Source organism: Saimiri boliviensis, chromosome X (genome assembly GCF_048565385.1).
Source record: "Saimiri boliviensis isolate mSaiBol1 chromosome X, mSaiBol1.pri, whole genome shotgun sequence".
Lineage (NCBI taxonomy): Eukaryota > Metazoa > Chordata > Mammalia > Primates > Cebidae > Saimiri > Saimiri boliviensis.
In genome coordinates, this window is record NC_133470.1 from 28076087 (window position 1) to 28103756 (window position 27670).

The window sequence follows — 27670 nt, forward strand, 5'->3', positions numbered from 1 at the left end:
CTGCATTCATTGAGTCCAAGATCAGCATTCACTGAGTCCAAACTCTTACCCAAGCCAGTGTGTGCTTACAGCCGCTATACCACCCGTGTGAGAGAGCTAGAAAACATCCTTAGAAGGTGATCTTGAACACCTATGTCCAGACACCCTTGTCAAAAGTGCTTTATCAACACTGAGCTGAAGTCCATCAGTACTACATATTGAAGTTCCAGAGTCAACCCACTAGAGTTCAAATCTCAGCTTTGCCACTCACTGGCTGTGTGACCTTAGGAAAATAACTTTCTCTGTGTCTTAATTTTTCTCTGCTATGAAGTGGAAATGTTAATAGTGCCTACCTCTTAGAGTTATTTTATGATTACATGAGTCAACAAATGAAAGGCAACTGGAACCATGTCTGACACATAGCAAGAACTATGTTTGCTATTGTTACTGTCATTATTATTTTCCATCTGACCAGCAACCCAAAAGTTCTTGATCTTTGAACAGCCCTTTAAATATTTTACCAGAGCTGTCTTATTTGCCTATGCCTCTTCATTCCTATTCTTTTTATTTCTCCCTCATATGACACAGCTTAGTTTGCCACTGTCATTTAGAAAATGATTCTTCAAATATGATAGCTGAGAATGGCACCTCTATTTCTCCAGACAATGTAATTGGATTACTTTCTTTTATTCTGTACTGTAGGCTCACATAGGGTTCCTACTCAACTAAAATCTCTGAGTCAACGTTTCCCAGCATGTCCAGCAGATCAATCATCCAGCAAAATGCTTCATGAGAAGGTCAAATTAATTAAAGAAACATTGCACATTATATCCACCTCTTAAAAATCTTAATGCACGTTAATATATTAAAAACTGAGAAGGTCACCAGTAAAGAAACATGTTAAACTTTGATTGACCTCAGACTGTCCACATATTATTCAATGATCCCGAGGCCTTCATCCTTTTTTAACTTATAGAGCTTGTAAACACCACAAAATACTAATGTCATGCTGGGCATGCTGTTCTTGGTTGTTTCCCATGATTCTTCCACTCTGTACCTGTCCAACTGGTATTTTTTTTTTCCTTTCACATCTGTCAAGGACTTTTCTGGTAGTTTAAGCCCATTGTAAAGTCTCATCAAAATCTTTAAAAAATCTGACTCTTAAAACCAAAGAATTAGCCATTCTTCCTACCTTTGGGTAATTTTTACATTTTGTTTTTGTTTTTGAGATGGAGTCTCACTGTGTTACCCAGTCTGGAGTGCAGTGGCACCATCTTGGCTCACTGCAACCTCCATCTCCTCGGTTCAAGCAATTCCCACCTCAGGCTCCCAAGTAGCTGGAGTTACAGGCACCTGCCATCATGCCTGGCTAATATTTATATTTTTGTAGAGACAGGGTTTCTCCATGTTGGCCAGGGTGGTCTTGAACTCTTGATCTCAGGTGATCCACCCACCTTGGCCTCCCAAAGTGCTGGGATTACAGGTGTGAGCCACCACGTCCGGCCAATTTTTACATTTTAAAACATGTATTCTATCTTCATTGTTAAAAGTCACTGGTGGTAATATCAAACAGGCGAAGGTCAGACATGAGCCACACCACTGTACCCTGTGCCTCATGTCAACACAAATCCATGATTCAGTCCTCTTTGGTTCTGAACTGTAAGTATTCCTAGTTATAGAATCATCTAGTCTCTGTTGCACATGTTTCTCCATTGTGTACACAAAGACACAAAGAGAGACTTGATCAAAAGAATTGAAAGTGTTTAGCTACAATATGCCTTATAACAACCTCTTGCTCCACTGGTCTAGAAACGAACTTTATCAAAATAACCCTTTCTAGCTCGAAGAGAAACCATTATAGAAAGGTGGCAAGTTGAAAGCAATTACTCATTCATGCCTATAAAACATAAGTTTATTGGTGCTTAAATCTGAACCAATACATTGTTTCTGATTTTTGTTTAAATACTAGTTTGTTTAATGATGCATTAGAAGACATGCTCCAGAGTAAGAATTCATACTTAATACAGAAAATGTGCATAAAATTGTGGTTCATCTGAAACACAGAAAAAAAATCTGTGAGTCAGCAACAAATGTAGGTATAAAAAATAAAAGAGGCCGGGCGCGGTGGCTCAAGCCTGTAATCCCAGCACTTTGGGAGGCCGAGGCGGGTGGATCACGAGGTCGAGAGATCGAGACCATCCTGGTCAACATGGTGAAACCCCGTCTCTACTAAAAGTGCAAAAAATTAGCTGGGCATGTTGGCACGTGCCTGTAATCCCAGCTACTCAGGAGGCTGAGGCAGGAGAATTGCCTGAGCCCAGGAGGCGGAGGTTGCGGTGAGCCGAGATCGCGCCATTGCACTCCAGCCTGGGTAACAAGGGCGAAACTCCGTCTCAAAAAAAAAAAAAATAAATAAATAAAAAAATAATAAAAGAAACACTATGTCTGTGATATATAACTAAAGGCATAGAAAGTATAGCGGGAGTATATTATCTCATTACCCTTAAACCCTTCTTAGCAAACAGTGTCTAATTCTGGTGGCTACAACTGACCCAGAACTTAGAGGAGGCTTGGCAAAAAAGGCAAGATGATAATTAAAGGGTTTGAAAGACCTGAGAACAGCTTAAGGGAATTGGGATTATTTAGTCATGAAACAGGGAGGGAGGGAGGAGGGGAGAGGAGAGGAGGAGAGGGAGAGAGAACAAGCAAGAAAGAGTAACTGAAGGGGTGATTTAATAACAGTTTTCGATTATGTGAATGGCTCTCACATAGGGGCCTGTGACCAGCTGTTCAATCCCTCCACTGAGGACAGAACAAGAAGAAACAGACTCAAGCAGCATGAAGAATTTAGGTTGTAACTCATACGGAAGAATTTCCTGATGCTGAAAGTTGTTAAAGCATTAGTGTGAATTACCAAGGGAGGCTGCAGAATGTTCTACTCTTTCAAAATACTATAGATTCTTCTGTGCTTAAAGGTTGGAAATTCTCAAATTTCTTTCTAGCCCCTAAGATGCAAGATCCATCATTTTGACTCTTTTAAAACTGCTCACCTATGCCAACTGACAGCACTGAAGACAAGATATGGGGATTCACATTCTTATTCTGTTTCAGTCTTTCATTTTTATGACAAACTATTCTATATCCTAGTGGTATATTCTCTTTCCTTTTGTCTGGCAATAAAGAAAAAGAATTAAAAGCCAGGCAAGCTTCTAAAAAGACCTAAGAGAAGTGGAATTAAACCCAGCTAAAATGACATTTTGATCATTCTAGAAAAATATATATAGGGATAGACTGGACCAGCAGGAAGTTATTAAGGTCAAAAGATAAGTATGTTGACATTCATCGGGCTGAGATAATCTTTGTAAGTACCATTATTTGCTGAGATACATATAAGTCTCAGATACATTCCTCTCTCAGTATCAAGGGTGACCTTGTCCTCATCCCTAAACACCAGTTTCAAGCCATCCAGGCAAAATCTCTTAGAAAGGTCATTTAGCCCTGGGTTTTGTTTTGTTTACTGGCTTTGTTTTGTTTTGCTTTTGCTATTGTTTTGGCAGTAACTCCATTTCCCCATTCTATGGAACGCACACACAAAAAGCAAAGCTATCACAGCTGATTCCATTGTGATAGTTACAGGTTGGAATTACGCTAGGTTTCTCTTCTTTCTCTGTTGGTCCTTACCTGCCAGCAACTATCCATAACATAAAGGCTAGGGGAAGGAATCAGCTGTCATTACTATTGCTCTGTTACAGCACATTGGAGGGTGGCTTCATACAAATGTCATGTTTATACAAATATAACAATGTATAAAGACAGTTAAAGAATTCTCGATATGTGGAATTTCTGGCAAAGGGATTTAACTATCAATATAATATGTTCAAAGGGCATTTATATGGCAAGTTTGCAGGTAGGAGATTTGCCAGGGTTCCGAATAACTTTTGGATTTCTTTGATGTTGTGCTTTCCATAAATCCTTGGATCCTGAAGGGCCAACTGGCTGCCAGGAGGTCAACCTAAATGCTCATTTTTCTCTCAAGATAATAAAATTAATTCATGGCTACAGAGGAAATGCAACTGAAATATTTCTCAGCAAGCCCTGCATGCCAGCTACCATAAACATATACATTACATTTTTAAGAGAAGGCAACTGGCATTTCAATTGTGAGGTTTGTGAAAACCATGTCAATACTTAATAAACTACAATAATTAGTATAGTCATCCCTCAGTATATGCTGGGGTTTGCTTCCTGGACCCCTGCAGCCTCATTCCCATGGGGCTGTTGGGATACAGCAAAATCCACACATACTCAAGTACCACAGTCGGCCCAGCACAACCCATATCCACAGGTTTTGCATTTTGAATACTGTATTTTTGATATGCATTTGGTTGAAAACAATCCACTTATAAGTGGACCCACACAGTTCAAACCTATGTTTTTTAAGGGTCAACTGTATCCTTAAAAATGTATGTACAACATCAAACAAATCCAAAAGTTATTGGAAACCTGGGAAATATCCTACCTCCAAACTTGCCATGTAATGCCCTTTGAACTTATCATATTGATAGTGAAGAGAAGTAAACATTAGGCAAGAGACTGTGCCCAGTAATTCTCAGATAACAAGAAACTACCATCCTGGAAACAATACATAACTACACCTTCTTAATTTCTTTCCTAAATTGCAGATTAATTAAAGACAGGAACTATAATTCTGGACTCTCTGTTAAAGTCTGCTGAATTGAACAGTGGGTGGGAATTCAGCTGCAATGTGATCACAAAAAATAAAAGCAAAATTATAAAATCTGTATGAAGTCAGAATTTTAAAAACCTGCCTAGTCACCCCAAAGAGCAAAACATAAACTTATAAAGATTTATATAAAGAGTAGAAGACAAAATATGTACTTTCTCAAACTGTCTAAAATTTACTCTATAGATTAAAGTAAATGTCTTTCTGTTGGTTTCCCTGTGATGGTATCACACATAAAAGGCTAACAGACTGCATCCGGACTTGGAAGGTATGTTTAGAATGATCTGGCTTAAAATACAAGTATACACAAAATTCACACTTAGTGCCCTTGAAAGGAACAGCACAGGCAGATAGCTTTTTGCTAGGTCAGTGGTTCTAACCGGAAATGATATTTCCCCAGAGAAAATATGACAATGTTTGGAGTGTTGACCAAAAAACATCAAAGAAAAAACATCTCTAAATATGTTGAATTTATTTAGGAATTAGATATGAGGATTATAACCCAAGATGCATGTGAAGAGGGGATGGTGGACGGAAACTTTTATTGGTAAAAGCAGATGTTTACATAAGCTGCTTGGAAACATAGTTCATTGGTTTCAGATGTTCAATGCCAGAATTGGTGTCAGTTTACTGGTGGAGATGCCACTACTGGGCAGATGTTCTTTTGAGAGCATCTTATGTGAACTGCTGCAGTGTTAAGAAAGGAAATTCTTGTGGGGCAATTTTAGAAAGTCCTTGAGACAGTCTTTATCTCAGGCATGTAACCATGAACCCTCCTCCTTTCATGCTTTCCTGGCTCTAGTTTGTTTGAGACTGACAGAAAGTGATTTCATCCTGGTATCTTTTACAGGAGACATTTTTGGTTGTCACAACTGAGGGGGAGGTGCTACTAGCATTTAGTAGCTAGAAGCCAGGATCCCGCTAAACATCCAGACACAGGGCAGCTTCCCACAACAAAGAACTAGAATTCTTTGGGCCAAGGTTGAGAAACCCTGCCCCAATGTTAACATCTTACATAACCATATGCTTCACGTGTCAAAACTAAGAAATCCACATTGATTCATCACTACTCACTAAACAACAGACTTCCCTGAGAGTCCTTCACAGCATTTAATAAGCAGGCAACTATCCTCTACCACACAGAAACTGGGAGGCTACAATAGGCCTATTCAACTGCTGAAATGCCACACTGGTTCATAAACTGAGGGTAGAGAGAACAAAAAGGAAATGAAAAGCCCCAAACTAGAAGTCACAAGGTAATATGCTAAAATTGTAGATTCAGATTTGAAATCAAGTTGCTTCTCAAACTGACAACTCTGTGCAATGTGTTCCAGGATAAATAGTTGCAGAAATTTATTTATTTAATCATGGTAAATAATTATCCCAAGTAAGGTAAAGCAGGTCTGCTAGTACAAGAATAACTATCTGTGTGTGTGTGTGTGTGTGTGTGTGTGTGTCTGTCTATGTGTACGTTTTGATTTTACTTAGTAGAGGTCATAACCATTTAGAGAAAAAAATAAATATACAAATATTAAATACTTACATATCCATAAATACAATTTCTAAACATTCTGGACAGAAAAAGGTAAATTTATAGAAAATATTGTGAGTAAACCACAGATTTTTAGAAAGGGTAATCTCTCCTTCATGGCTAATATGGTTTAGCTATGTCCCCACCCAAATCTCATCTTGAATTATAACTCCCGCAAGTCACGTGGCATGGGAGGAACCCAGTGGGAGGTGACTGAATTGTGGGGTGGGTCTTTTCTACACTGTTCTAGTGATAGAAAATGAGTCGCACACTATCTAGCTGATGGTTTTAAAAATGGGAGTTTCTCTGCATAAGCTCTTTTTTTTTTTTTCCTGCTGCCAGCTACGTAAGTTGTGACTTTCTCCTCTTTGCCTTCCACCACGATTGTGAGGCCTCCCCAGCCATGTGAAACTGTAAGTCCAATACACTTCTTTCTTTTGTAATACCCAGTCTCAGCTATGTCTTTATCAGCAGTATGAAAACGGACTATACAGTGCCCATTTTCATTTGCTATTTTCACACTAAAATGTTCCCTTCATAAATCCAAAAAATCATTTCAATGTCATTGGCATTGTTAATAGGTAATGGCATTAAAAGCTGACAACTCAACTTTTCTGGCCCTCATTATAAAAAGCCTTAGCATTTGGAAAGATTTGTTGTATTTAAATTTATATAAAAACTGGGTTTTTTTTGAATTACAGTCTGTACACAAAGATTTAAAACCACAAGGAAAGTGGTTAGTCAGGGTCAGACAGTATAGGACAGGCAGTCCCTGACTGTTTCCTGATCTGTTATTATAATTTCTTTAACAACCTCTAAATCTACCAAGGGTATCGGTAGAATATTTTACATAAGAGAGAAGTCTGCACCAGCAAAGAACATAAAAGGAGGAACAAGTACAAGTTGTAAAGAATATTAATGACTCTTCTTCCAAACAATCCCAATTTTTATGAAAATCAAATGAGTGATAAAAAATCTCTATAAAACTATACAAAACCTGCATGTCACAAATAAAACAGAAGGAAGGTAACATTTTGATCGTCTTAGACACAAGACACTCGGGTTTTACTTTTGAGTTACTGAGGAAACCATAGTGTAGGGATGAACACAAGGGATCATTTATATGAGGTTCTACACAATAGTTTTTCACATCTTGCTTTTAGGGTATGTTTCCATTCAGAAAACAGGTGGTCTCATGTGAAATGCCATACTCTATGTACAAGACTGTTTTCTGTACCTTATAGCTCTGTTACGCGAGTTGTTACCCAGAAGATCAGGTAAGAATTTGCTGATCATGGCCAAGCTTTGAAATAAGTACAGTAATCCATTTCCCTTTCTGCCTTTCAACTTTTAGCATATAATCAAAGAAACTGAGGGATAAGTAACTTTTGAGATAACCTGTTTTAACTTCATGTTACAGATAAGATAAAGCCCAATGATATTAAGGAAACAGCTCAAGATTATCTACGATTTTAATACTGAAATATATATGCTTAAAACAGTCTTTAAAAGACAGGTCAAAAGTGATATCCTATGGAGGAAAAAGCAGGGTGACCCCCAAAATCTTCTGAATCTTTAACTTGTTTGAGTGTGCTTTAGTCTGATACCTAAGTAAGCAAGGCCCACTTAGGACAATGGCCAGGTACTAAATCTTCAAGTGAATTATATGCTGATTACATGGCTGCAAGAGCCAAGGGAAGGTGCAAATGAATACCCCACAACACTGATAAATGGATTATCTCCTCTGATCACCTCTTTTCCCCATGCTTTTCAGCATCACATGTCCCTTATACCATTAGATGCCACAGTATGTATCAGCTACCTGGACTGACAGGCACAGGTCCATATATACTGAAGTTGCAAAAGGGAAAAAAAGAAACAATAATCTATGAGCTTCTCAATTCGGTGCATAGTTTTCACATTACATGTTTTAGTTATGTCAACGTGTGGTTCCCGTAAGAGAGTTGGTTAACATGATAATATATTTATTAGACATATGTTTATGCTGCTATCTGGAGAAAGGACTGTCAGTTCTATACACTGGCATTTTAAACAATTCCAAGACAAAAATAGTATCCAACAGCAGTTCAGTAAAGAGAGAGATCATTCTTTGTACACTCAGAACCACCTTGGATGTCCACAGTGATGTTCAAGAATAGTTGGGGGAGAGGTAGAAGCAGCTCTTCTTTAAATAAGAAAATGGTCTAATATATATGCAGAAAGAATGGTAGAATTAGAAAAGCACTATTATGCAACCACCAATATTATAATTGAATTAGACATGGATCATCAATAACTGCTAAAATCATAAGGTTAAAAGTTAAGGAATAGGATATTTACAATATGCCAAAATATATTAAAAAAAATTACTTTCTAGTCACAAAGGGAAAAGAGTATTATACAACGAAACTATCTGGCAGATGCCACCTTAACACTGTGATACCAACAGGAACAAAATGCTGTTTTGTCACTCCAGATTGTGATACAATCGTAGGTAAAGAGCAGCATCGTACCATCTTTTGGCCAAAAACATGTTAACATTAATCACAAGGAAACCATCAGAAACACTCCAGAATATGGGACACTCTTCAAGAGAACTAGTCTGAACTCTTCAATAATGTCAACGTCAGAGGGCACGGTGACTCATGCCTGTAATCCCAGCACTTTGGGAGGCCGAGGCAGGCAGATCACCTGAGGTCAGGAGTTCGAGACCAGCCTGGCCAACCTGGTGAAGCCTCATCTCTACTAAAAATACAAAACTTAGCTGGGCATGGTGGTATGCACTTGTACTCCCAGCTACTCCTGAGGCTGAGGAAGAGAATCACTTGAACCTGGGAGGCAGGGGTTGCAGTGAGCCAAGATCACGCCACTGCACTCCAGCCTGGGTGACAGAGCAAGATTCTGTTCCCATCCTGCAAAAAAAAGTCAATGTCATGAAACGAAAAAAAAAAAAAAATGCTGGGATACTGTTTAGAACTAAATGAAGGTACAGAGACATGACAAACAAATGCAAGACAAAATCCTTGACTAGATCCTGGAAGAAAACAGTGGCTAAAAGGAACATTCCTGGGACACTGGGGAATTTTCAGTGTGGACTGCATTATCATATGGTAATACTGGATTGCTGTTAAGTTTGTGTGTGATGATAGCATTGCTGTTATGTTAGAGAATGTCCTTTAAGAAAATGGTGTATGGTGAAGTGTTTAGGAGTTTCTGTTGTGATGCTCCTTTACTTTTAAATTGTATGAGGGAAAATGTATTTGTGTGTGTATGCGCACAGACGGACACATACATAAACAGAGTTGAGAGGGTGAAAGAGGTAAGGAGAGCAAAAAGCAACCATGGGTTGTACAGATACGTGATACAGATGAGTGTTCCTTAAACTATCCTTACAAGTCTTCTTTGTGCTTGAAACATTTCCAAAATAAAATATTGGTTGAAAACGATGATTTCTTCCAAGTCACTCCTTCATGGGAAGGGGTTGTGGGCAAGGCAGGAGGGTGGGCAAGGGTGATTTTAGTAACTGTGAAAGGAACAGGGACGTGGTATAATGTAATAGTAATGAGTGTGAAAAGTTCCCCAGGATTCGTTTTCTCTAAAAATGCAAGCCTAACACAAAATTTATTTCCTTCCTGTCCTTGTCATGGTTCTTAAAGCATCCCCTCACCCACTCTACCTAAAAGTGCTTTTCCTAGATCCCTAAATGTGAATCTCCAGCCAAGAAAATGAGTTTAAGAGTCCCCACATGTACAGAATTTTTTCTTGTTTAAAGTAAGGAAGGAGAGGTCAAGAGTTGTCTTTGTGAGACAGGAAGTAAAAGGCTTCCCAACTACGGTCTTCGTAGAAATCAAGCATTTTATTTAAAGTTCTAAAGATAATGAGCAGGTAGGAGGCCAGCAGTCAATGCTCTAAATATTAATCAGGACTCTGAATCACCCATTAAAGATAAAATCAGCCCAAACAATAACACATGGTGATTATCCACTCTTCATTTCCATGTTCAAGGACAACAGTCCTGACCTCAGGCTCTCCACTCCACCTGACTAATAAACCAATTAACACCATGGCCCCAGGGAACATACGTACATTTTAAATCTATGCAAATCCCTAAGCATACTCAATAGTATTCATTTATGCTACAAAGTTCTACTTTAACAGAAAAGTTAAATTAGAAAAGTTTCACATATACATGGTAAAGCACATATATGTGTCTACAGATACAATGGAACATACTTTCTCAAGTATGGATTGGGACATATTATATAAAAGAAAATATAAAATTAGTTTTTTCACTACTGCCTCCTAAAATCCTTTAAAAAGGAAGGAAGGAAGGAGGAAAGGAGGGAGGGAGGGAGGAAGTGGGAGAGAGAAAATAAAAGTAAAAAGGAAAAGAAAGAAAGAGGAAGAAAGAAAAAGGGAGGGAGGGAGGAGAATACAGGGAGGGAGGGAGGGAGGAAGATTTGGTCATAACAATAAAGTGCTACTTTAGAAGGATGAAGACAGGAACAAAATGACATATGCTTTTCCTTAGCAAAAAGTGTATGAATGAAACAGCCTTCAACTACAACACAAACCTATCTTCAAAATTCTGATGAGAAAACATCCATTACTCCACATAGAGAAGTTAAACAAATCACTGTAACTTAAATAGATAATCACAAAGCTTAACCCACAATAGCTTATAATTTTTACAAATAGCAATTGGAAACCAATATTAAACTTAAGATAATGCTGATAATACTCTGATAAGAGTCTTTTCTGAAAATTGCAGGCATTTTAACTAACTGTTCATAAGCAAGCCCCGTAAGAGGTCGGTGATATCTCCCAGCTTTTCATGGCAGCCAGCTATCTCTGTGGAAGGCTGACTGGAACTATTAGGGTCTACCTTCAATTCTAGGAAAGGCCACCTCTTTATAAATATCAAATTGTAGTAACTCTAATTATTTAGTTACCAGAGATTACTGATCAGTCCAAAAGGGGTGTAAAAAGAATATCTATAGAACAAAAGGGCCCGCAGTCTGATTACTAAACAAAAAGCCAAAGGAAACCTAAGAGAAGTAGGATTTTTAGGAGTTCCTTTCAAGATGGAAAATATATTAATAAAATTTAATCGACTGCCCTGGAGAATGCTGTCTAACAAGCTAAAGTCTCCTGGCATGGCATTTTAACATTTGCAGAGAAACAGAATCTCTAGAGTCTTTTAAAAATCCACAGATGAGACGTTCTGTTATAGATAAAAGGAATTATTAATATTGGCAGGTATTTTCATGCCACAACACACACTTTAGATAATCATAGCTAACATCCACTGGGCACCAACTATATATTCACCACAGCTCGTAAGTGCTTTGCTTCTATTGGTTCATTTAATCCCCTCAATCACCTCCAAGAGTTCAGGGGCCAGGAAGGTTAAGAAATGTGCCCACAGTCATACAACCAGCAAATATCAGAGCTGAGATTTGGACGCAGGCACAGTCTGGTTTCAGAGCCTATGCACTTAACCACTCTGCCCGTCACTAATCCAGATATTCTGGAAAGTTTTATCATTTATGTGATAGTAATCCTTCCACCTCAGCCTCCTGAGTAACTGGGACTACAGGTGCATGCCACCATGCATGGCAACAACATTACATAGTATATTGCAAAATAACTAAAGGAGTGGAATTGGAATGTTTCTAACACAGCGAAACACTTGTTCTCAACAGTTGAGACTGTAATTTATTCTCATTTCCACATCATTCTACATTATTACAATAACTGTGCCTAGATGGTATTCATTTTTGTCATACAAATAGAAAAATTCAGAAGATAGATGGAAAAGCAACTTATTCATTGTGAATACTAAGTACAATAGGAGGCAGAAAACAGATGTAAAATAAACAGATTTTGACACTCCAGCTTTCATAGGTGAAGCATATTGAATATAAAGTGGGTATACTTGATGATATCTAAACAATAAAGTCCTTAAAATGTTTACAGAAGAAAATACTACAAAATCGAAACCATAAAAAGATACCTGCAGCCCCATGTTCACTGCAGATTGTTCACAATAGCCAAGATAGAGAATCAACCTAAGTGCCCATCGGTGGATAAATGCATAAAGAAAATGTACTATAAACACATAATGGAATATTATTCAGCCATAAAATAGAAGGAAATCCTATTATTTGCAGCAACATGTATGGAACCAGAAGATATTATGTTAATTGAGATAAGCCACACACAGAAAGAGAAGTAGCCCATGTTCTTACTCATGTGTGGGAGCTAAAAAAAAAAAAAAAAAAAAAGTGCACTCATGGAGACAGAGCAGAATCATGAGTACCAGTGTCTGGTAAAAGTAGTAAAGATGGGGGTGGGGGATAAGAAGGCGATGGTTAGTGGGTACAAAAATACAGTAAGAAGAAGTATGATATAATGTTTGGTAGCACAATAAGGTCACTATAGTAATCAATGTATTTTTAAATATTTTTATAGATAGGGTCTCACTATGCTGTCCATGTGGAGTGTAGTAGCTATTCACAGGTGCAATCGTTGTACATTACAGCCTTGAACTACTGGGCTCAAGTGTCATCCCACCTCAGCCTCCTAAGAAGCTGGGGCTACAGGTGCATGGTACCATGCATGGCAACAATAATTTATTGTATATTTCAAAATAACTAAAAGAGAGGAGTTGGGACGTTCCTAACAGAGAAACAGTGAATGTTTGAGATGCTGGATACCCCAATTACCCTCACTGTACTACTCTACACATTGTATGCTTGTATAAAAATGTCACATGTAACCCATAAATAAGTACTATTATGTGTCCATAATAATTGAAAATAAAGTATATTAAAACATACTTTTACACTTGTTAAATGGCTGGCACTGCAGGTTTGTGAGATAATTCTTTGCGCGGTGATGTTACAATGGCTACAATGTCACAAAGTAGTAAGAATTTTTCAGTTCCATTATAATCTCTTTTTAAATTGATCTTATGGGACCAACACAGTATATATCACCTGTCGTTGACCAAAACGTCATTGTTCAGCACATGACTGTATAAAGTTTTCCCACCTAAAAGTGATACTTGGTTTTACTTGAAGATAGACTAAATGGCTATGTTGGGATTAGACTTTTTTTAACAAAGATGTGTGTGTGTACATGCACATGTATGTGCATGTATGTGTTTTGGAGTGGGATGTTTATCTCTATTACAATCTAAAATTCATATAAGGGATCACATTAACACATTAACACTGTGTTATTTCAATCTAGTCTCTGAACTGGTTGAAGCCGTGACATGATATAATTGCATGATGTAGAACAGATTCATTCTGCCACTGTGGCCCTGTTTTCTCATCTGAAAAAGGAGAGATGCAGATAACCCTCAAGGTTCCTTCAGGCAGTCTCTGTGACTCATTTCCAGGGCAGGCTTGGCCTTACTAAGGTCATAAAGATCAATCTAATCTCCCAACAGGGCTGTTTCCATGGAATATGAGAGGGCAACAAACTGACCATATATTAATTATAGCTGTATCTCTAATAATAAACTAGTTGCAAAACTTTACTTCTATCATTATCAAAATGAGTCCACTTCCCAGTAAATGTGTTGACTGCAATATGCTATTAATGGGGAAATGTATCCTGCTGCCTCATTTAGTATCTACGACGATACCACTGTCAAAGCCATAAATTAATAGTCAATATTCCTTTTTAATAGTCATAGATATGACTTCATTTCCGGGCTTAATGGATAATTTCTTAGAAGACCTATAGCGATTTTTAAATAAGCAAAAATTATCATTTAGACCTGAAGGGTGATTTCCTTTTCTCTTTTTAAGTGGTTAGTGGGGAGGGATATGAGAAAACCTTTAATAGATAATCCAGAGAGTGTAGCACATAAAAACACACCTCTCTTCTTGCCACTACTGGGCCCTTATCCGAATTAGAAGATTCAGTACCTTTCTAACCGTACCAACTTGAATTAAAAGTAAGTTTCCAGTTGGTGACAAGAAATCAAAGGAAATAAAATCTGTGATGCAAGGAATGCATTTGCAGGATAAATAAATACTTTATTGCTACTTCCCCAGGCTGGTAGAAATAGCAGCCTTTGAGCACAAGCTTGCTGAAGGAGCCAGCCCAGCCCCATTCCCAAGGTCCTGTACTTCAAACAAAGGGCAGAGGACATTTTCACTCCTGTTATCTTTCCCTACAGCAAACATTGTATTTTTCTGCACATTGCACAACGAAAGGCAAGGTGACTGCCAGTGCACCAGGCCGGGGAAATGCATGCCAGGGCCAGGACGTCGATTCCTAGGTAAATATTTACAATGGATCCATTGAACCTGATTGCAAATTGCTACAAAGCTGAGAGGATCCTCAAATCTAAGTAATGTAAGCCTCACCATAGATACGGAATTTACTATCATCTTACTAGAAATACTCAATTTGCCAATACTTCATACTGTTTCCTCTTCCCCCTCAAGGTTCCCTGTCTTCTCATGCCTTTTCTTATTCTATCTAGGACTCAGGAGAACTAGCTGTTGTTTGACCTCGGGAAGCTGGAGAGCAGAAGCATCAGAAACTACATTTGAGAATGAGGTGGTAAATGTGGCGGTGGACTAGCAATCAAACCCTTCCACCAGCTGAGGGACTTCAAGGGCACAGATAAATTATTCATCCACTTAAACAATAATAAAAGCAAAATCTCCAAAGCCTGACTATTCTGTTCCCCTCAAACACTTGGTGAGGATTAAATGAGAGAATTCATGTGAACAAAGTTTTGTTAGTAGCAATGGTAACAATATAATTTATAAGCATAATAGGTACAAATGGTAAGAAGAAGCTGTTTCATGATAGTGTAAGCAAACTATGGGTGGTTATGAAACCAGCTTAAGAAAGCTCTGAGAGTTAAATAGAGAAATCAGGATTTGTTCAGCAGACAATGGAAAGATACTGACATTTTTAAGGACTCTGTCATATGGTGAATGCTTTTCTCTAAAACCAGTATGAGGGCAGTAAGACCAATGCAAAGGACTAGAGTGTGGAGTGGAGGCTTGCCAGGAAGACAGTGCAATGATGAGAAGGCCTGGAAACAATGTAAGAATGGCAATGAAAAACAATCCAACAAAACATGGTTCTTTCCCCCCAAAAAACGCTGCACTTTACTATTTTTTTTCCTAATTATAAATGTTCAAAGAAGAAAACACAGAAAATAAAAATAATACAGAAAAAAATCAAAAGCCACCTGTTACCACCATTCATGTCTTGACTGATATCTCCCCAGTCTCATAGAAAACATTTCAAGGCTGGATGCCATGGCTCACACCTGTATTCCCAGCATTTGGGAGGCTGAGGCGGGTGGACCGCTTGAGCCCAAGAGCTTGAGACTAGCCTAGGCAACATGGTGAGAGACACTGTCTCCACAAACAAACAAAAACGAAAAATTTTTAAAAACTGCCAGGCGTGGTGGTCCATGCCTGTAGTCCCAGCTAACCAGGAGGCTGAGGTGGGAGGACTGTTTGAGCCCAGAGGTTGAGGCTGCAATGAGCTGTGATCATGTGACTGCACTCCAACCTGGGTGCCATAGCTAGACCTCTTCTCAAAACAAAACAGAACAAAACACATTTCACATTTCAAAGAGCTACAAGAGTGGCTGGCCAACACGGAGGGAATTCAATAAATATGCAAGGATGGATGATTTCAAAGCTTTGACAATTAGAATACAGAGTTGTTATTACAGAGACAGAAATGTAAGCAAACCAGAGACATGGGTTTAGGGGAGAAGGAGGTTTCTAGCAAAAGGAGGCAGCAGGCAGAAATGGAATAGGTTGGTCTCCTGATAAGGGGGGCAGCCCAGGAAAAGCAGAGCTTCTGTTTGGCCACCCTTTATCCTGACAAGCAAATCCAAGAGGGCCAGAGGCTGCAGTGAGGATGGTGGTGGCTTCCTGATGAGTCAGTACTAGGGGTGACAGAAAACAAAGGCTCCAGCTGACAACTGAATATATCCTAGTTTACCCGGCAGCAGGGACTATCACTGACCCTTACCTTTAACCCAAGTCACAATGCACACACATATATGTTATATGTTCCTATATATGAACATGTGTGTATTTCACTAGAACTAAAAAAGTAACTGAAACTTGATTAGGACTTGTAATCCCAGCACTTTGGGAAGCCAAGGCAGGTGGATTGCTTGAGGTCAGGAGTTCGAGCCCAGCCTGGCCAAAATGGTGAAACCCTGTCTCTACAAAAAATTAGCCAGGCATGGTGGCAGGCACCCTGTAATCCCAGCTACTAGGGAGGCTGAGGCAGGAGAATCACGTGAACCCGGAAGTTGGAGGTTGATGTGAGCCTAGGTCTCACCATTGCACTCCAGCCTGGACAACAGAGTGAGACTCCATCTCAAAAAAAAAAAAAAAAAAAAAAAAAAAAAAAAAAAAAAAGACTAGGAAATAACGTTTATGGCAAGTTGTTTTATAATTGGATTTTAAAAAATCAAACTGAATCTAGATTCCTTCTGGCCATTAATATTCATTGTATGAAAGTTACATGTGTCTACATTTTGGAGTAGAAATATTAATACAGCAATATATTTTCTAAAAAGCTAGGTAGTGACCATCTAGCTGTGTTTTGGAAGGTTTGGATATGATGTGGAAAAAGATATTTATTTCTCCACATGTATTTTACATTTATGGCTAATTTTCCATAATTTCGACAAAATAATTCAAACAGTATATCCCACTTTACCTAAGTGAGCTTATTATGGGTGCACCCAGTAAACTGGTCCAATTAACTATTAAATAAATACTCTGCTCTAAACACCTAAATATTCACAGCGTTCTGCCCAGGAAGCCTTCTAGAGTTTCATCCTACTCTGTGGTCAAAGACTCCAGATATAACCCAGTTAGCTCTACAGCAAGTTCCATTTTGTAAATATCAGCCTTGTTAATAGCATTGAATGGATTGAGAAACCCTACATAAGAAAAACAGCTCTTAACACTTGAAAAAAAAAAAAAAAAAACACTGTGAATAATGTGATACTGAAAATATCTTATTTCTTCAATAGCAATAGCATTATAAACAACTTTTGAAGAAAGGCCACCAAAAAAGTTTATAGTTTTTTTGTCTGGCAATCACAAACCTGAGAATTAATCCTATAAAGAAACCTGCAAAGAGAAAAGCTAAGTGGTAAGGATGGTCCCTGTAGCACCACATACCTAATAAAAATTAGAGGACGGGCACAGTGGCTCATGCCTGTAATCCCAGCACTTTCGGAGGCCAAGGCTGGTGGATCACCTGAGGTCAGGAGTTCAAGACCAGCCTGGCCAACCTAGTGAAACCCCATCTCTACTAAAAATACAAAAATTAGCCGGGTGTGGTAGCAGGCACCTGTAATCTCAGCTACTCAGAATGCTGAGTCAGGGGAATCACTTGAATCCGGGAGGCGGAGGTTGCAGTGAGCCAAGATCGCATCACTGCACACCAGCCTGGGCGACAGAACAAGACTCCATCTCAAAAAAGAAAAAAAGAGAAAAGAAAAAAAAATTAGAACAACATGAATGTCTATCAGTGGAGTACTCCGGCATTTGTAAAGAAGAGGGTGTTTCTGGGGCACTGACTATGACAGAGAAAAAGCAATGGGGCAGGATAGGAAAGAGAATGGACAACAGCATGTACAGCTAGTGATGGACATTAGCAGAGAGTACGCACCTCTAGACCTTGGAATTATAGGAGAATGTCAATGCTACAAAGGATATTTAAAAAAAAAAAAAAGAAGGACGGCCGGGCACGGTGGCTCAAGCCTGTAATCCCAGCACTTTGGGAGGCCGAGGCGGGTGGATCACAAGGTCGAGAGATCGAGACCAACCTGGTCAACATGGTGAAACCCTGTCTCTACTAAAAATACAAAAAATTAGCTGGGCATGGTGGCGCGTGCCTATAATCCCAGCTACTCAGGAGGCTGAGGCAGGAGAATTGCCTGAACCCAGGAGGCGGAGGTTGCGGTGAGCCGAGATCGCGCCATTGCACTCCAGCCTGGGTAACAAGAGCGAAACTCCGTCTCAAAAAAAAAAAAAAAAAAAAAAAAAAAGGATATCTGTGCTAACAATTTACCAATAGCCATTTAAAGGAGGCTATAATAATAGAATTAGGGAAAGAATTCAGAGACTAAGAGACTCACCTACAAAGGCCATTTTCTTATATACATAGGATTTCTGTGGCTAGAGACTTATTTCTTCCCTTGCTGAACTACTGGAAACTCACTTCCCTTCTAGCACCTCAGTAACTGTGGGGTTCCTGCTGCAGATGGAGATTTCTTTTCCTTCCTCAGCACTGTCTTCTTTCCCAAAACCTAGAGTTCCAGAAGCTGCTTACTACAGAAGTTCCAAATATCCCAAATCCCATGCCTACTGCCTACTGAAGAGCTAATATGAAAACTGAAGCTCTGTGGGTTTAATTAATTTCTAAACCATGAAAGAAGAAATATGTTACCTAGAAGGTGAATAACTTACAAATTGGAAGCAGCTCCGGACACTTGGCTCAATGTTACTGCCTCCAAAGGATGCAACTTCACCCAACTGTCTTGGAATTTGGATAGAATCATGGAGGAGGAGGCCCAGCCTGCGCTGGTCACAAAATCCTGTTGAACTTGCCACTTGCTTGAAAAGGTCTACAAAGGAAGAAGAAAATTGTAACAACCAAAACACAGCACTCAATGGATGCCAGCAGAACCTGACATCCAATTCAATTCTAGTACCAATTCTCAAGAGTAGCCAATATTTCCACAGCGTGAGGTTACTTCTAATTTGTGCTAATCTGGATATTTCTTATTTTATGAATCAAGTTAATGATCACTGTATATATATGAAGTGTGATAACTTTTACATGAACTCTGTCACTGCAAGAAGCACAAGCTTTACATGTACCCTTGACACTTAAATTTCTTCTAAGCCAGAACACAATCCTTGGGAATTATAGGATGTAACAACTATCAAAAAGTAAGTGTTTTTGCATTAAGAGACATATAACTGGCTGAAAGCACTAACCTCTTTGGACACCAGAGATTCAAAAATTGTACTGGGACTTCTTTATGGAGTCATAAGATCACTGAGCTTCTAGCCCATCAATCATGTATATGTTCGCACAGGATGCTGTGCATAGTTTTTGTTTGTTTGTTTGTTTTGAGATGAAGTCTCACTCTATTGTGCAGGCTGGAGGGCAGTGGTGTGATCTCTGCTCAGCACAATCTCTGCCTCTCAGGTTCAAGCTATTCTCCTGCCTCAGCCTCCCAAGTAACTGGGATTACAGGCACATGCCACCACACCCAGTTAATTTTTGTATTTTTAGTAGAGATGGAGTTTCACCATGTTGGCCAGGCTGGTCTTGAACTCCTGACCTGAAGTGATCCACCCACCTTGGCCTCCCAAAGTGCTGGGATAATAGGCATGAGCCACTGCACCTGGCTGCATATTCCTAATTAGTAGCTCATATCACATTACAGTGGCATTGATTTAATATGTGTCTATCTTTTTTGGCAGGAGAATTATATCCCCTTGAGGGAAGGAACCATATCTGGGTCAACTGTGTGCCAGAAGTGTCTACAGTAGAACAGCAGTAGCCAGTAGATAGCAGGTAACCAATATATGTAACAGAATAAATGAATATACCAAATGCTTGCAATGTTATATTTTGTTTTCAGAAATAAAATTTTAATTACACCTTATATTCACCTAGAAGTTGCCCCTCAAAAAAAGTAAATCCAAGAAAGCTTTTTGTACCTATAAGCACACTTTTAACTCTAGGAAATTAAAGTTTTAACAAGATACTTAAGATGGCACTAAAAATTGAGATCGCACACACAGCTTTTTACTTTCTCTCCAATACATATAACTGGATGTTTATTTTAAAAGTTATGAGTTATTTTCAAACATCTCATTTTCAAGTTAATATTTTTGTTTCACCAACCTAAAAACATGTTCCCTCTTAGTAGTTACTTGAAACACAGACTCAAAGCTTCCTCAATTATTGAATTTAATATTATATTTATAATGTGCTGTTCCTATATAATATATATGGTAGACTTAAAACCTAACCTATAATATGTAACTACAATATTTAAAGGAGAAAAGCACACAGAGATAACCCGTCTTATCCAAAATACATTTTTAAATGGTTAACAAAAGCTGTTCAGTTATTTTTCTTTCGCTATCAGAATGAGAAAACTCAAGTGTAAACTATATAAAAGTGAGAGCCAAAATGGTTTGTGTATTTTGTGGCTTACTCCTGATGGAGAAATGATCAGTAGGACGCAGAGTGGCTTTTATCTCCTGCCTGTCCTGAAGCTCAGCGCATCTCCTCACATGTGTGGCTAGGCCTTAAGGGAAGTGAGAAAAGACAAGCTAGGCTGGGTTTGTTTAATATTCCTACTGAAAAGATTGCTTATAAGCATTTCAAGAAGAAAACCAAGTGCAGCCTTTCACAATAGGAATGAATAGCCACTTGCTCATCTGAACCATCACTCCTCTCACGTGTGCTTTTAATTTTTTTTTTTTTTTTTTTTTTTTTTTTTTTTTTTTTTGAGACGGAGTTCCGCTCTTGTTACCCAGGCTGGAGTGCAATGGCGCGATCTCAGCTCACCGCAACCTCCGCCTCCTGGGTTCAGGCAATTCTCCTGCCTCAGCCTCCTGAGTAGCTGGGATTACAGGCACGCGCCACCATGCCCAGCTAATTTTTTGTATTTTTAGTAGAGACGGGGTTTCACCATGTTGACCAGGATGGTCTCGATCTCTCGACCTCGTGATCCACCCGCCTCGGCCTCCACGTGTGCTTTTAATATGGTTTTAGAATTTTTTAAGCAAAAGATCCCTATGTGTAATCAAGAGGATATTCTGTAGGATGGTACATACCTAGACTTTAAGAAACAGCAAGCTATCTGTCTCTCAAAGAATAAAATGTTAGTCACGTCATGGAATTGGATGTGTCAGCACAACTTGCAGTAAGATGACTATAAAATAAACAATGTTTCTTGAACATGAATGTCACACAGTATTCTTTAAATAAGGATCCAAAGACTAGACAAGTGCAGGGATTAAATCTTCACACTTATTTTTCTGACTTATCGAAAGAGGTTAGAAAATCAGATCTTATACCCTAGGAACATGTGTTTTATTCAGACACAGTCAATGTAATGTAAAATAATACTTGGACTGGAAAAGTTAATCCTCACTCTCCATTTAAACAGCTGCAATTTAATGTTTGACAAGGAATGGCACAAACCAAACTTTATGACACTCTAAAAGCAGTTCTACATCTTCCATGAGGAACTTGCTGTCAAATAAGAACAGTCTGTCATTTCCCATCTAGAACTAGGGTAATTAGCCAACATGAATAAAAGAATGCAGAGTTAGTACACATAACTTACATCTGTACTTGTCTTCCAAATGTGCTTTACACAGGGAAATGATGCCAGTTTTAAAAGACAGGACACGGATCCTCCCTGTTCGTCCCCTGTTATAAAGAATCAAACGAGAAAACAATTACTGGCACTTTGCTAGAGGGTAAACACTTCTACTTAAGAATAAAGCCTTGAAAAGCAAAAGTAAAATAAAGTGCTTGATGTGTGAACTTTAGTGACTGCTGTTTTATTAAGATTATGATGAACTTTTCCAAATTCATTATCTATTTAACTGATGATCTACAATGCAATGGAAATTCGACCAACCTGACCACGGAATGTTTAATTCCTAAAAACCCTTATTTGAAATGCAAAAGTTCTACATAAATTAAGAAAAAAAATCTATTCACCTATGGAACGACACCTTGATTTAAGTTAGTAAGCAAAACAATTACTATTCTTCACCAACCTACTTTGGTTACTAAAGCAAATTACCTACTTTGGTCATTGAAACCAAAAAAATTACCAGCAACTAACTGTTCTGCCCTCTTAACACTCAGATCTTCATCAGACTGCCCCTTGCTGGAAAAAAATTAATGGTTTGTGTATTTTGTGGCTTTTGTCAGGTATTAACTCATTTATGCCTAGTGTTCCATTACTGGAACACTAAGCTTGTGAGAATTATTCATATCCTACTGCTCAAGGCTGTCACCAAGGTCTGACTTTTCTGATGCCACATAAGGCATAATATAAAATATAAACGTCTATCTCTATAAGAAAAATATGATACTCTATTAAATAGCATTCAAATATGTGATCTAAAAATAAATTTATAAATAACCTCTTGCTATATCAATCTTTTAATATAGATTGCTTTTATTTCACTTTACATATAGCAAGCTGAAATAAAGCATTCCACATTACAAATTTATTAATAAGCTAATTGTACACATGGGGAAAAAAGGAAAATAAGAATGAAAAGTTTTCCATTTTGTAGAAAATCTCTTTCAAGACATAGAATCAATGTAAATGCCCACCAATAAAAGATTAGATAAAGAAAATGTGGTACATCTACACCATGGAATACCATGCAGTTATAAAAAAGAAAGAGATCAGCAGGGCATGGTGGCTCACACCTGTAATCCCAACACTTTGAGAGGCTGAGGCAGGTGGATCATGAGGTCAGGAGTTTGAGACCAGCCTAGCCAAGATGGTGAAACCCTGTCTCTACTAAAAATACAAAAATTAGCTGAGTGCAGTGGCAGGTGCCTGTAATCCCAGTTACCTGGGAGGCTGAGGTAGGAGAATCGCTTGAACCCAGGAGGAGGAGACTGCAGTGAGCCAAGACCACGCCACTGCACTCTGGCCTAGGTGACAGAGCAAGACTCCATCTCAAAAAAAAAAAAAAAAAAAAAAAAAAAAAGAATGAGATCATGTCTTTTGAACACAGATTAGCTGTAGGCTATTATCCTTAGCAAACTAATACAGAAACAGAAAAGTAAATACTGCATGTTCTCACTTATAAGTGGGAGCTAAATGATGAGAACTCACAAACACAAAGAAGGGAACAACACACATTGGGGTCTTGAGGGTGGAGGGTCAGAGGAGAGAGAGGAGCAGAAACGACCGCTATTGGGTTCTGGGCTTAACCCATTTACGCTAAAGGTTGCAAATTATTTTTTGTGAAAAATCAGACCTTGGCGACGACCTTCAGCAGTAGGATATGAATAATTCTTACAAGCTTAGTGTTCCAATAATGGAACACTAGGCATAAATAGGTTAATACGTGACAAACCCCCGGGTCACAAGTTCACCTATGTAACAAACCTTCACATGTACTCCCAAACCTAAGATTAAAGCTTAAAAAATGTCTTTCAATAGTTTTTTGGCTTCTTATTTTATTATGAAAAGCTACTGGACCTTACATATTGGTAAAAAAAAAAAAAAAAAAAAAAAAAAAAAGAGAGAGAGAGAAAATATTTTAGAATAATTCGTCCATTAGCCCTTCAAAATCACAAAGAATAGGTTCCAATTGCGGTTATTTTCAGTGAACAATACGCTCAATTTTCAACTACTAACATTTATTAAATCCCTCAGTCAAAAAGAAATCCTGGGCACTCATGGACTAACAAAATGACTATCATTTGAAAATTGTCTTATCTTTTTTTCCCTCTTAAGAAAAGGTAAATCACAATTTAACAAATTCACTTTATACAGCAACTCAGGTCTTCAAGGACTTAAAATAGTCACCAAATAATTTTCAGGCAGGTAGAATGAAGTTACAAATTAGAATCCATTCACATGTCATCTGCAAAGAAAACAGCGCCAAAATCTATTTGAGGGGAAACCTGAATACAAACTCCTATCAAAGCAAATGTAAATGTAGTCCACAATGGAAATCCAGCATGTTCAAGGACTTGGGAGATAACTATCATGAATGTAATAGTCAGGTGGTCCTGAAATTTTTAAATGCAATACCTTATAAGAAAGGGAAAAAAAAGTATACATTTTAATTAAAAAGGTGGTAGAAGTCTACAACAAAGGCAAAATAGTTAATTTGCAACTCTTTTCAGAAAACCCCTCCAGATTTCCAAATGGGATTATGTTCTTGATTGGTGGAATGAAGCATGTAATAATTTTGAGGTCTAAGAAGAATTTCTGCAAAATTAAGACCCATTCCTTCTGCTTCCTTCTTCAATTGATTAAGCTCAAGAAAAAAAATCTGAACTAGGGACATCTCCCGTATGCAATCCAAAAGAAACAAACAATTATTCTCTAAGAGAGAGTCATGAATGGAGATGCCAAACTGAAACTTCATAAAATCTTATTAAAAAACAAAACAAAATAAAACAAAAAAACGTTCTCAGTTTGAGGAGCTGAGTTTGCTGCATTAAGGGCTTGTTTCTTTTTTTTTTCTTTTTTTTTTTTTTTGGTCTATCCATTCATAATCGTCTGCCAAATTATCCTAAGTATCAGCTAAGACCACTTTGATCTGGACACAGGTATGCCAGTATCTCCGGGAGCACATCCATGGCCACCAAAAAGAGGGAGCCACTCCCGAAGTACATGGAGTTAATTCCAAAATCCATGGGCGAGAAAGGGAAAGAACCAAGGGCTACATGTTGACTCATTCCACTGTTTGAAAAATGAGTATCTCAGGGTTTTGTTTGTTTTCTAATCTGAGAGCAATCTACATTCTGGCTCTTACCTCCTAGTTTATCAAAATACTTTCCACGTCATAAATGCAAAAATAATTTATCACAGGGACAGCATTAGGTCCATAGCTTCTGGGGTCCTGTTGTAATGCTAATTACATTGTCATCATTCTGTAAGCTAAGCCTCCTGTGACAGAGCTCGGGACAAAGAAACATGCCATACGTACGTATCATAAACATTCAGCAGCCAGTTGAGACACATATCCACGCAGAGAGGGACGTTGACCAAATTGTTGTGCTCTTGCTCCAGGCGGTCATAAATAGTGGTCAAACAATTAATAATCTGCAGGATATCCATGGGCTGGTCATTTTGCTTGAGGTTGTGCTGGTCCAAGGCATCACATGCAGCTGACAGGCTCAAGAGATCCACTGCAAAAACCACATCAAATCACAAATGATTCAAAGGGTAAAACCTTCAGTGTTCTTTTTCCTTTGAGAATCCTAGCTAGGACTCTCTCATACCCTGTAATAAACAGCACACTTGAACCAGACTCTTTGAAAGGTGTTTTATTTTTATCCATTGATGAGGATAAGTTGATGAGTTTGATCAGTATTCAGGATCTGAAGTAGTTCTGAAATCTCACTGGCAGGCATAGAGATAATTCCCATCCTTGGATTACTGGGGAATATTTGAGAGTCAATAGGGACCTATCCTGTTCTACATAAACAGAGTCCATTTTCATCTGAATAAGAAAAAAAAATGTTTCAGTGGAAGTTTTTAAAGAGATCTGATAATACTTTCTTGTATTAGTATTAGAGAAGATCTGCTAGATTAATCTGTATGGCTAAGGTTGTGTAAACTCTATTTCTAGCTATGCATTTATAATCATTAAGTGCATTCCTCCTTGAAATATCAGTCACCTCAGCATCTCTCTGCTACACTAATATTAGGTGAAAAAACACTCTTCACTAAAATTTTCTATAGGCAAACTAAAGTAATTGTATAATCTATCCAGTTTTCAGACCTGAGGCTCGCTTATTTCTCCTTTCATCTTCAATTGTATTTTATAATATACTTTTCAATTCCTCTAAGAACTCTGTAAGGCTGAGGAAGGAAAATTCCCTTGACCTGAGAAGGTATTTAATGTTAAGCTGGAGACAAAAATTGAACAAAAGTGAAACTTCAACCTTGTCCAACATCAGCAAATCACAAGCTTTATTCCCAAGTGTCATCAAAAGATGCATTTCTCTAAAGCCAATTTATTACCCAAATCAGAAACACAACAGCATTGCTTTTATATCGCCTTATACACCTAAGCTCTGGTTGGAATTCTCAGTCCTTTGAGACAAGGAATCAAAGCTAATTAAGTAAATCTCTCATGCACCTAGGGGGAAGGAGCAATTCAATTATAAATGTAGTTCATGTAAATACAGGTCATCCCACTCAGTAAACAGCTTTCCCAGAAATAAAGAAATGCAAACTTAAGGCTTTAGTATATTTTACAAGTTATTTGTAGCCAGTCCTAATTAAATATTAAGAAAAAAACAAAAACAGTTGTTAACACTTACGTAGGTTGGTGCAAAAGGACTTCCCAAGCATACATTTATATAGACCTATCTATATAGCACATATTTTTTCTCTTTTAGAAAAGGAAAACAGAAAACCCTGGAGTTTCCCTGGAGTCATGAAGCAGACCTGGTGGTGGAAGCAGGAGTTTGTACCCCTCCCTTGGAAGGGAAGGCCCCTCTCTTTTTGCTCTGAAATACTCTAAAGATAAATCTGATCTTTGACAAACATGAGAAAAACAAGCAATGGGGAAAGGATTCCCTATTTAATAAATGGTGTTGGGAAAACTGGTTAGCCATGTGCAGAAAGCAGAAACTGGACCCCTTCCTGACACCTTACACTAAAATTAACTCGAGATGGATTAAAGACTTAATCATAAGACCTAACACCATAAAAACCCTAGAGGAAAACCTAGGCAAAACCATTCAGGACATAGGCATGGGCAAGGACTTCATGACACCAAAAGCGTTGGCAACAAAAGCCAAAATAGACAAATGGGATCTGATTAAACATCTATGAGGCCAATAAACATATGAAAAAAATGCTCATCATCACTGGTCATTAGAGAAATGCAAATCAAAACCACAGTGAGATACCATCTCATGACAGTTAGAATGGCAATCATTCAAAAATCTGGAGACAACAGATGCTGGACAAGATGTGGAGAAATAGAAACACTTTTACACTGTTGGTGGGAGTACAGATTAGTACAATCATTGTGGAAGACAGTGTGGCGCTTACTCAAGGATCTAGAAATAGAAATTCCATTTGACCCAGCAATCCCATTACTGGGTATATACCCAAAGAATTATAAATTGTTCTATTATAAAATCACATGCACACATATGTTCATTGTGACACTGTTTAAAATAGCAAAGACCTAGAACCAACCCAAATGTCCATCAACAGTAGACTGGATAAAGAAAATGTGGCACATATATACCATGGAATACTATACAGCCATAAAAAATGATGAGTTCATGTCCTTCATAGGGACATGGATGAACGTGGAAACCATCATTCTCAGCAAACTGACACAAGAACAGAAAATCAAACACTGCATGGTATCACTCATAGGTAGGTGTTGAACAATTAGAACATGTGGACACAAGGAGGGGAGCATCACACACTGCGGTCAGTTGGTGGGGAATAGGGGAGAGACAGCAGGGGGTGGGGAGAGATAAAGTGGGGAGAAATACCAGATATAGGTGATGGGGGGAGGAAGGCAGCAAACCACCTTGCCATGTATGTACCTATGCAACAATCCTGCATGATCTGCACATGTACTCCAGAATCTAAAGTACAATTAAAAAAATGA

General features: G+C 38.3%; 1 protein-coding gene across 16 annotated transcripts in view; it reads right to left on the reverse strand.

Annotated features, from left to right (window-relative positions):
* Positions 1–27670, reverse strand: part of DMD (dystrophin) — a 2654855-nt gene that overhangs the window by 71119 nt on the left and 2556066 nt on the right. For all 16 annotated transcript variants that reach the window (XM_010334838.3, XM_010334835.3, XM_074391460.1 and 13 more), the window contains 3 exons: positions 25013–25214; positions 21658–21743; positions 18749–18906 (listed from right to left, as the gene is read on the reverse strand). In XM_010334838.3, the coding sequence (XP_010333140.1) occupies positions 18749–18906; positions 21658–21743; positions 25013–25214 (446 nt within the window). The remainder of the gene's footprint in view (positions 1–18748; positions 18907–21657; positions 21744–25012; positions 25215–27670) is intronic.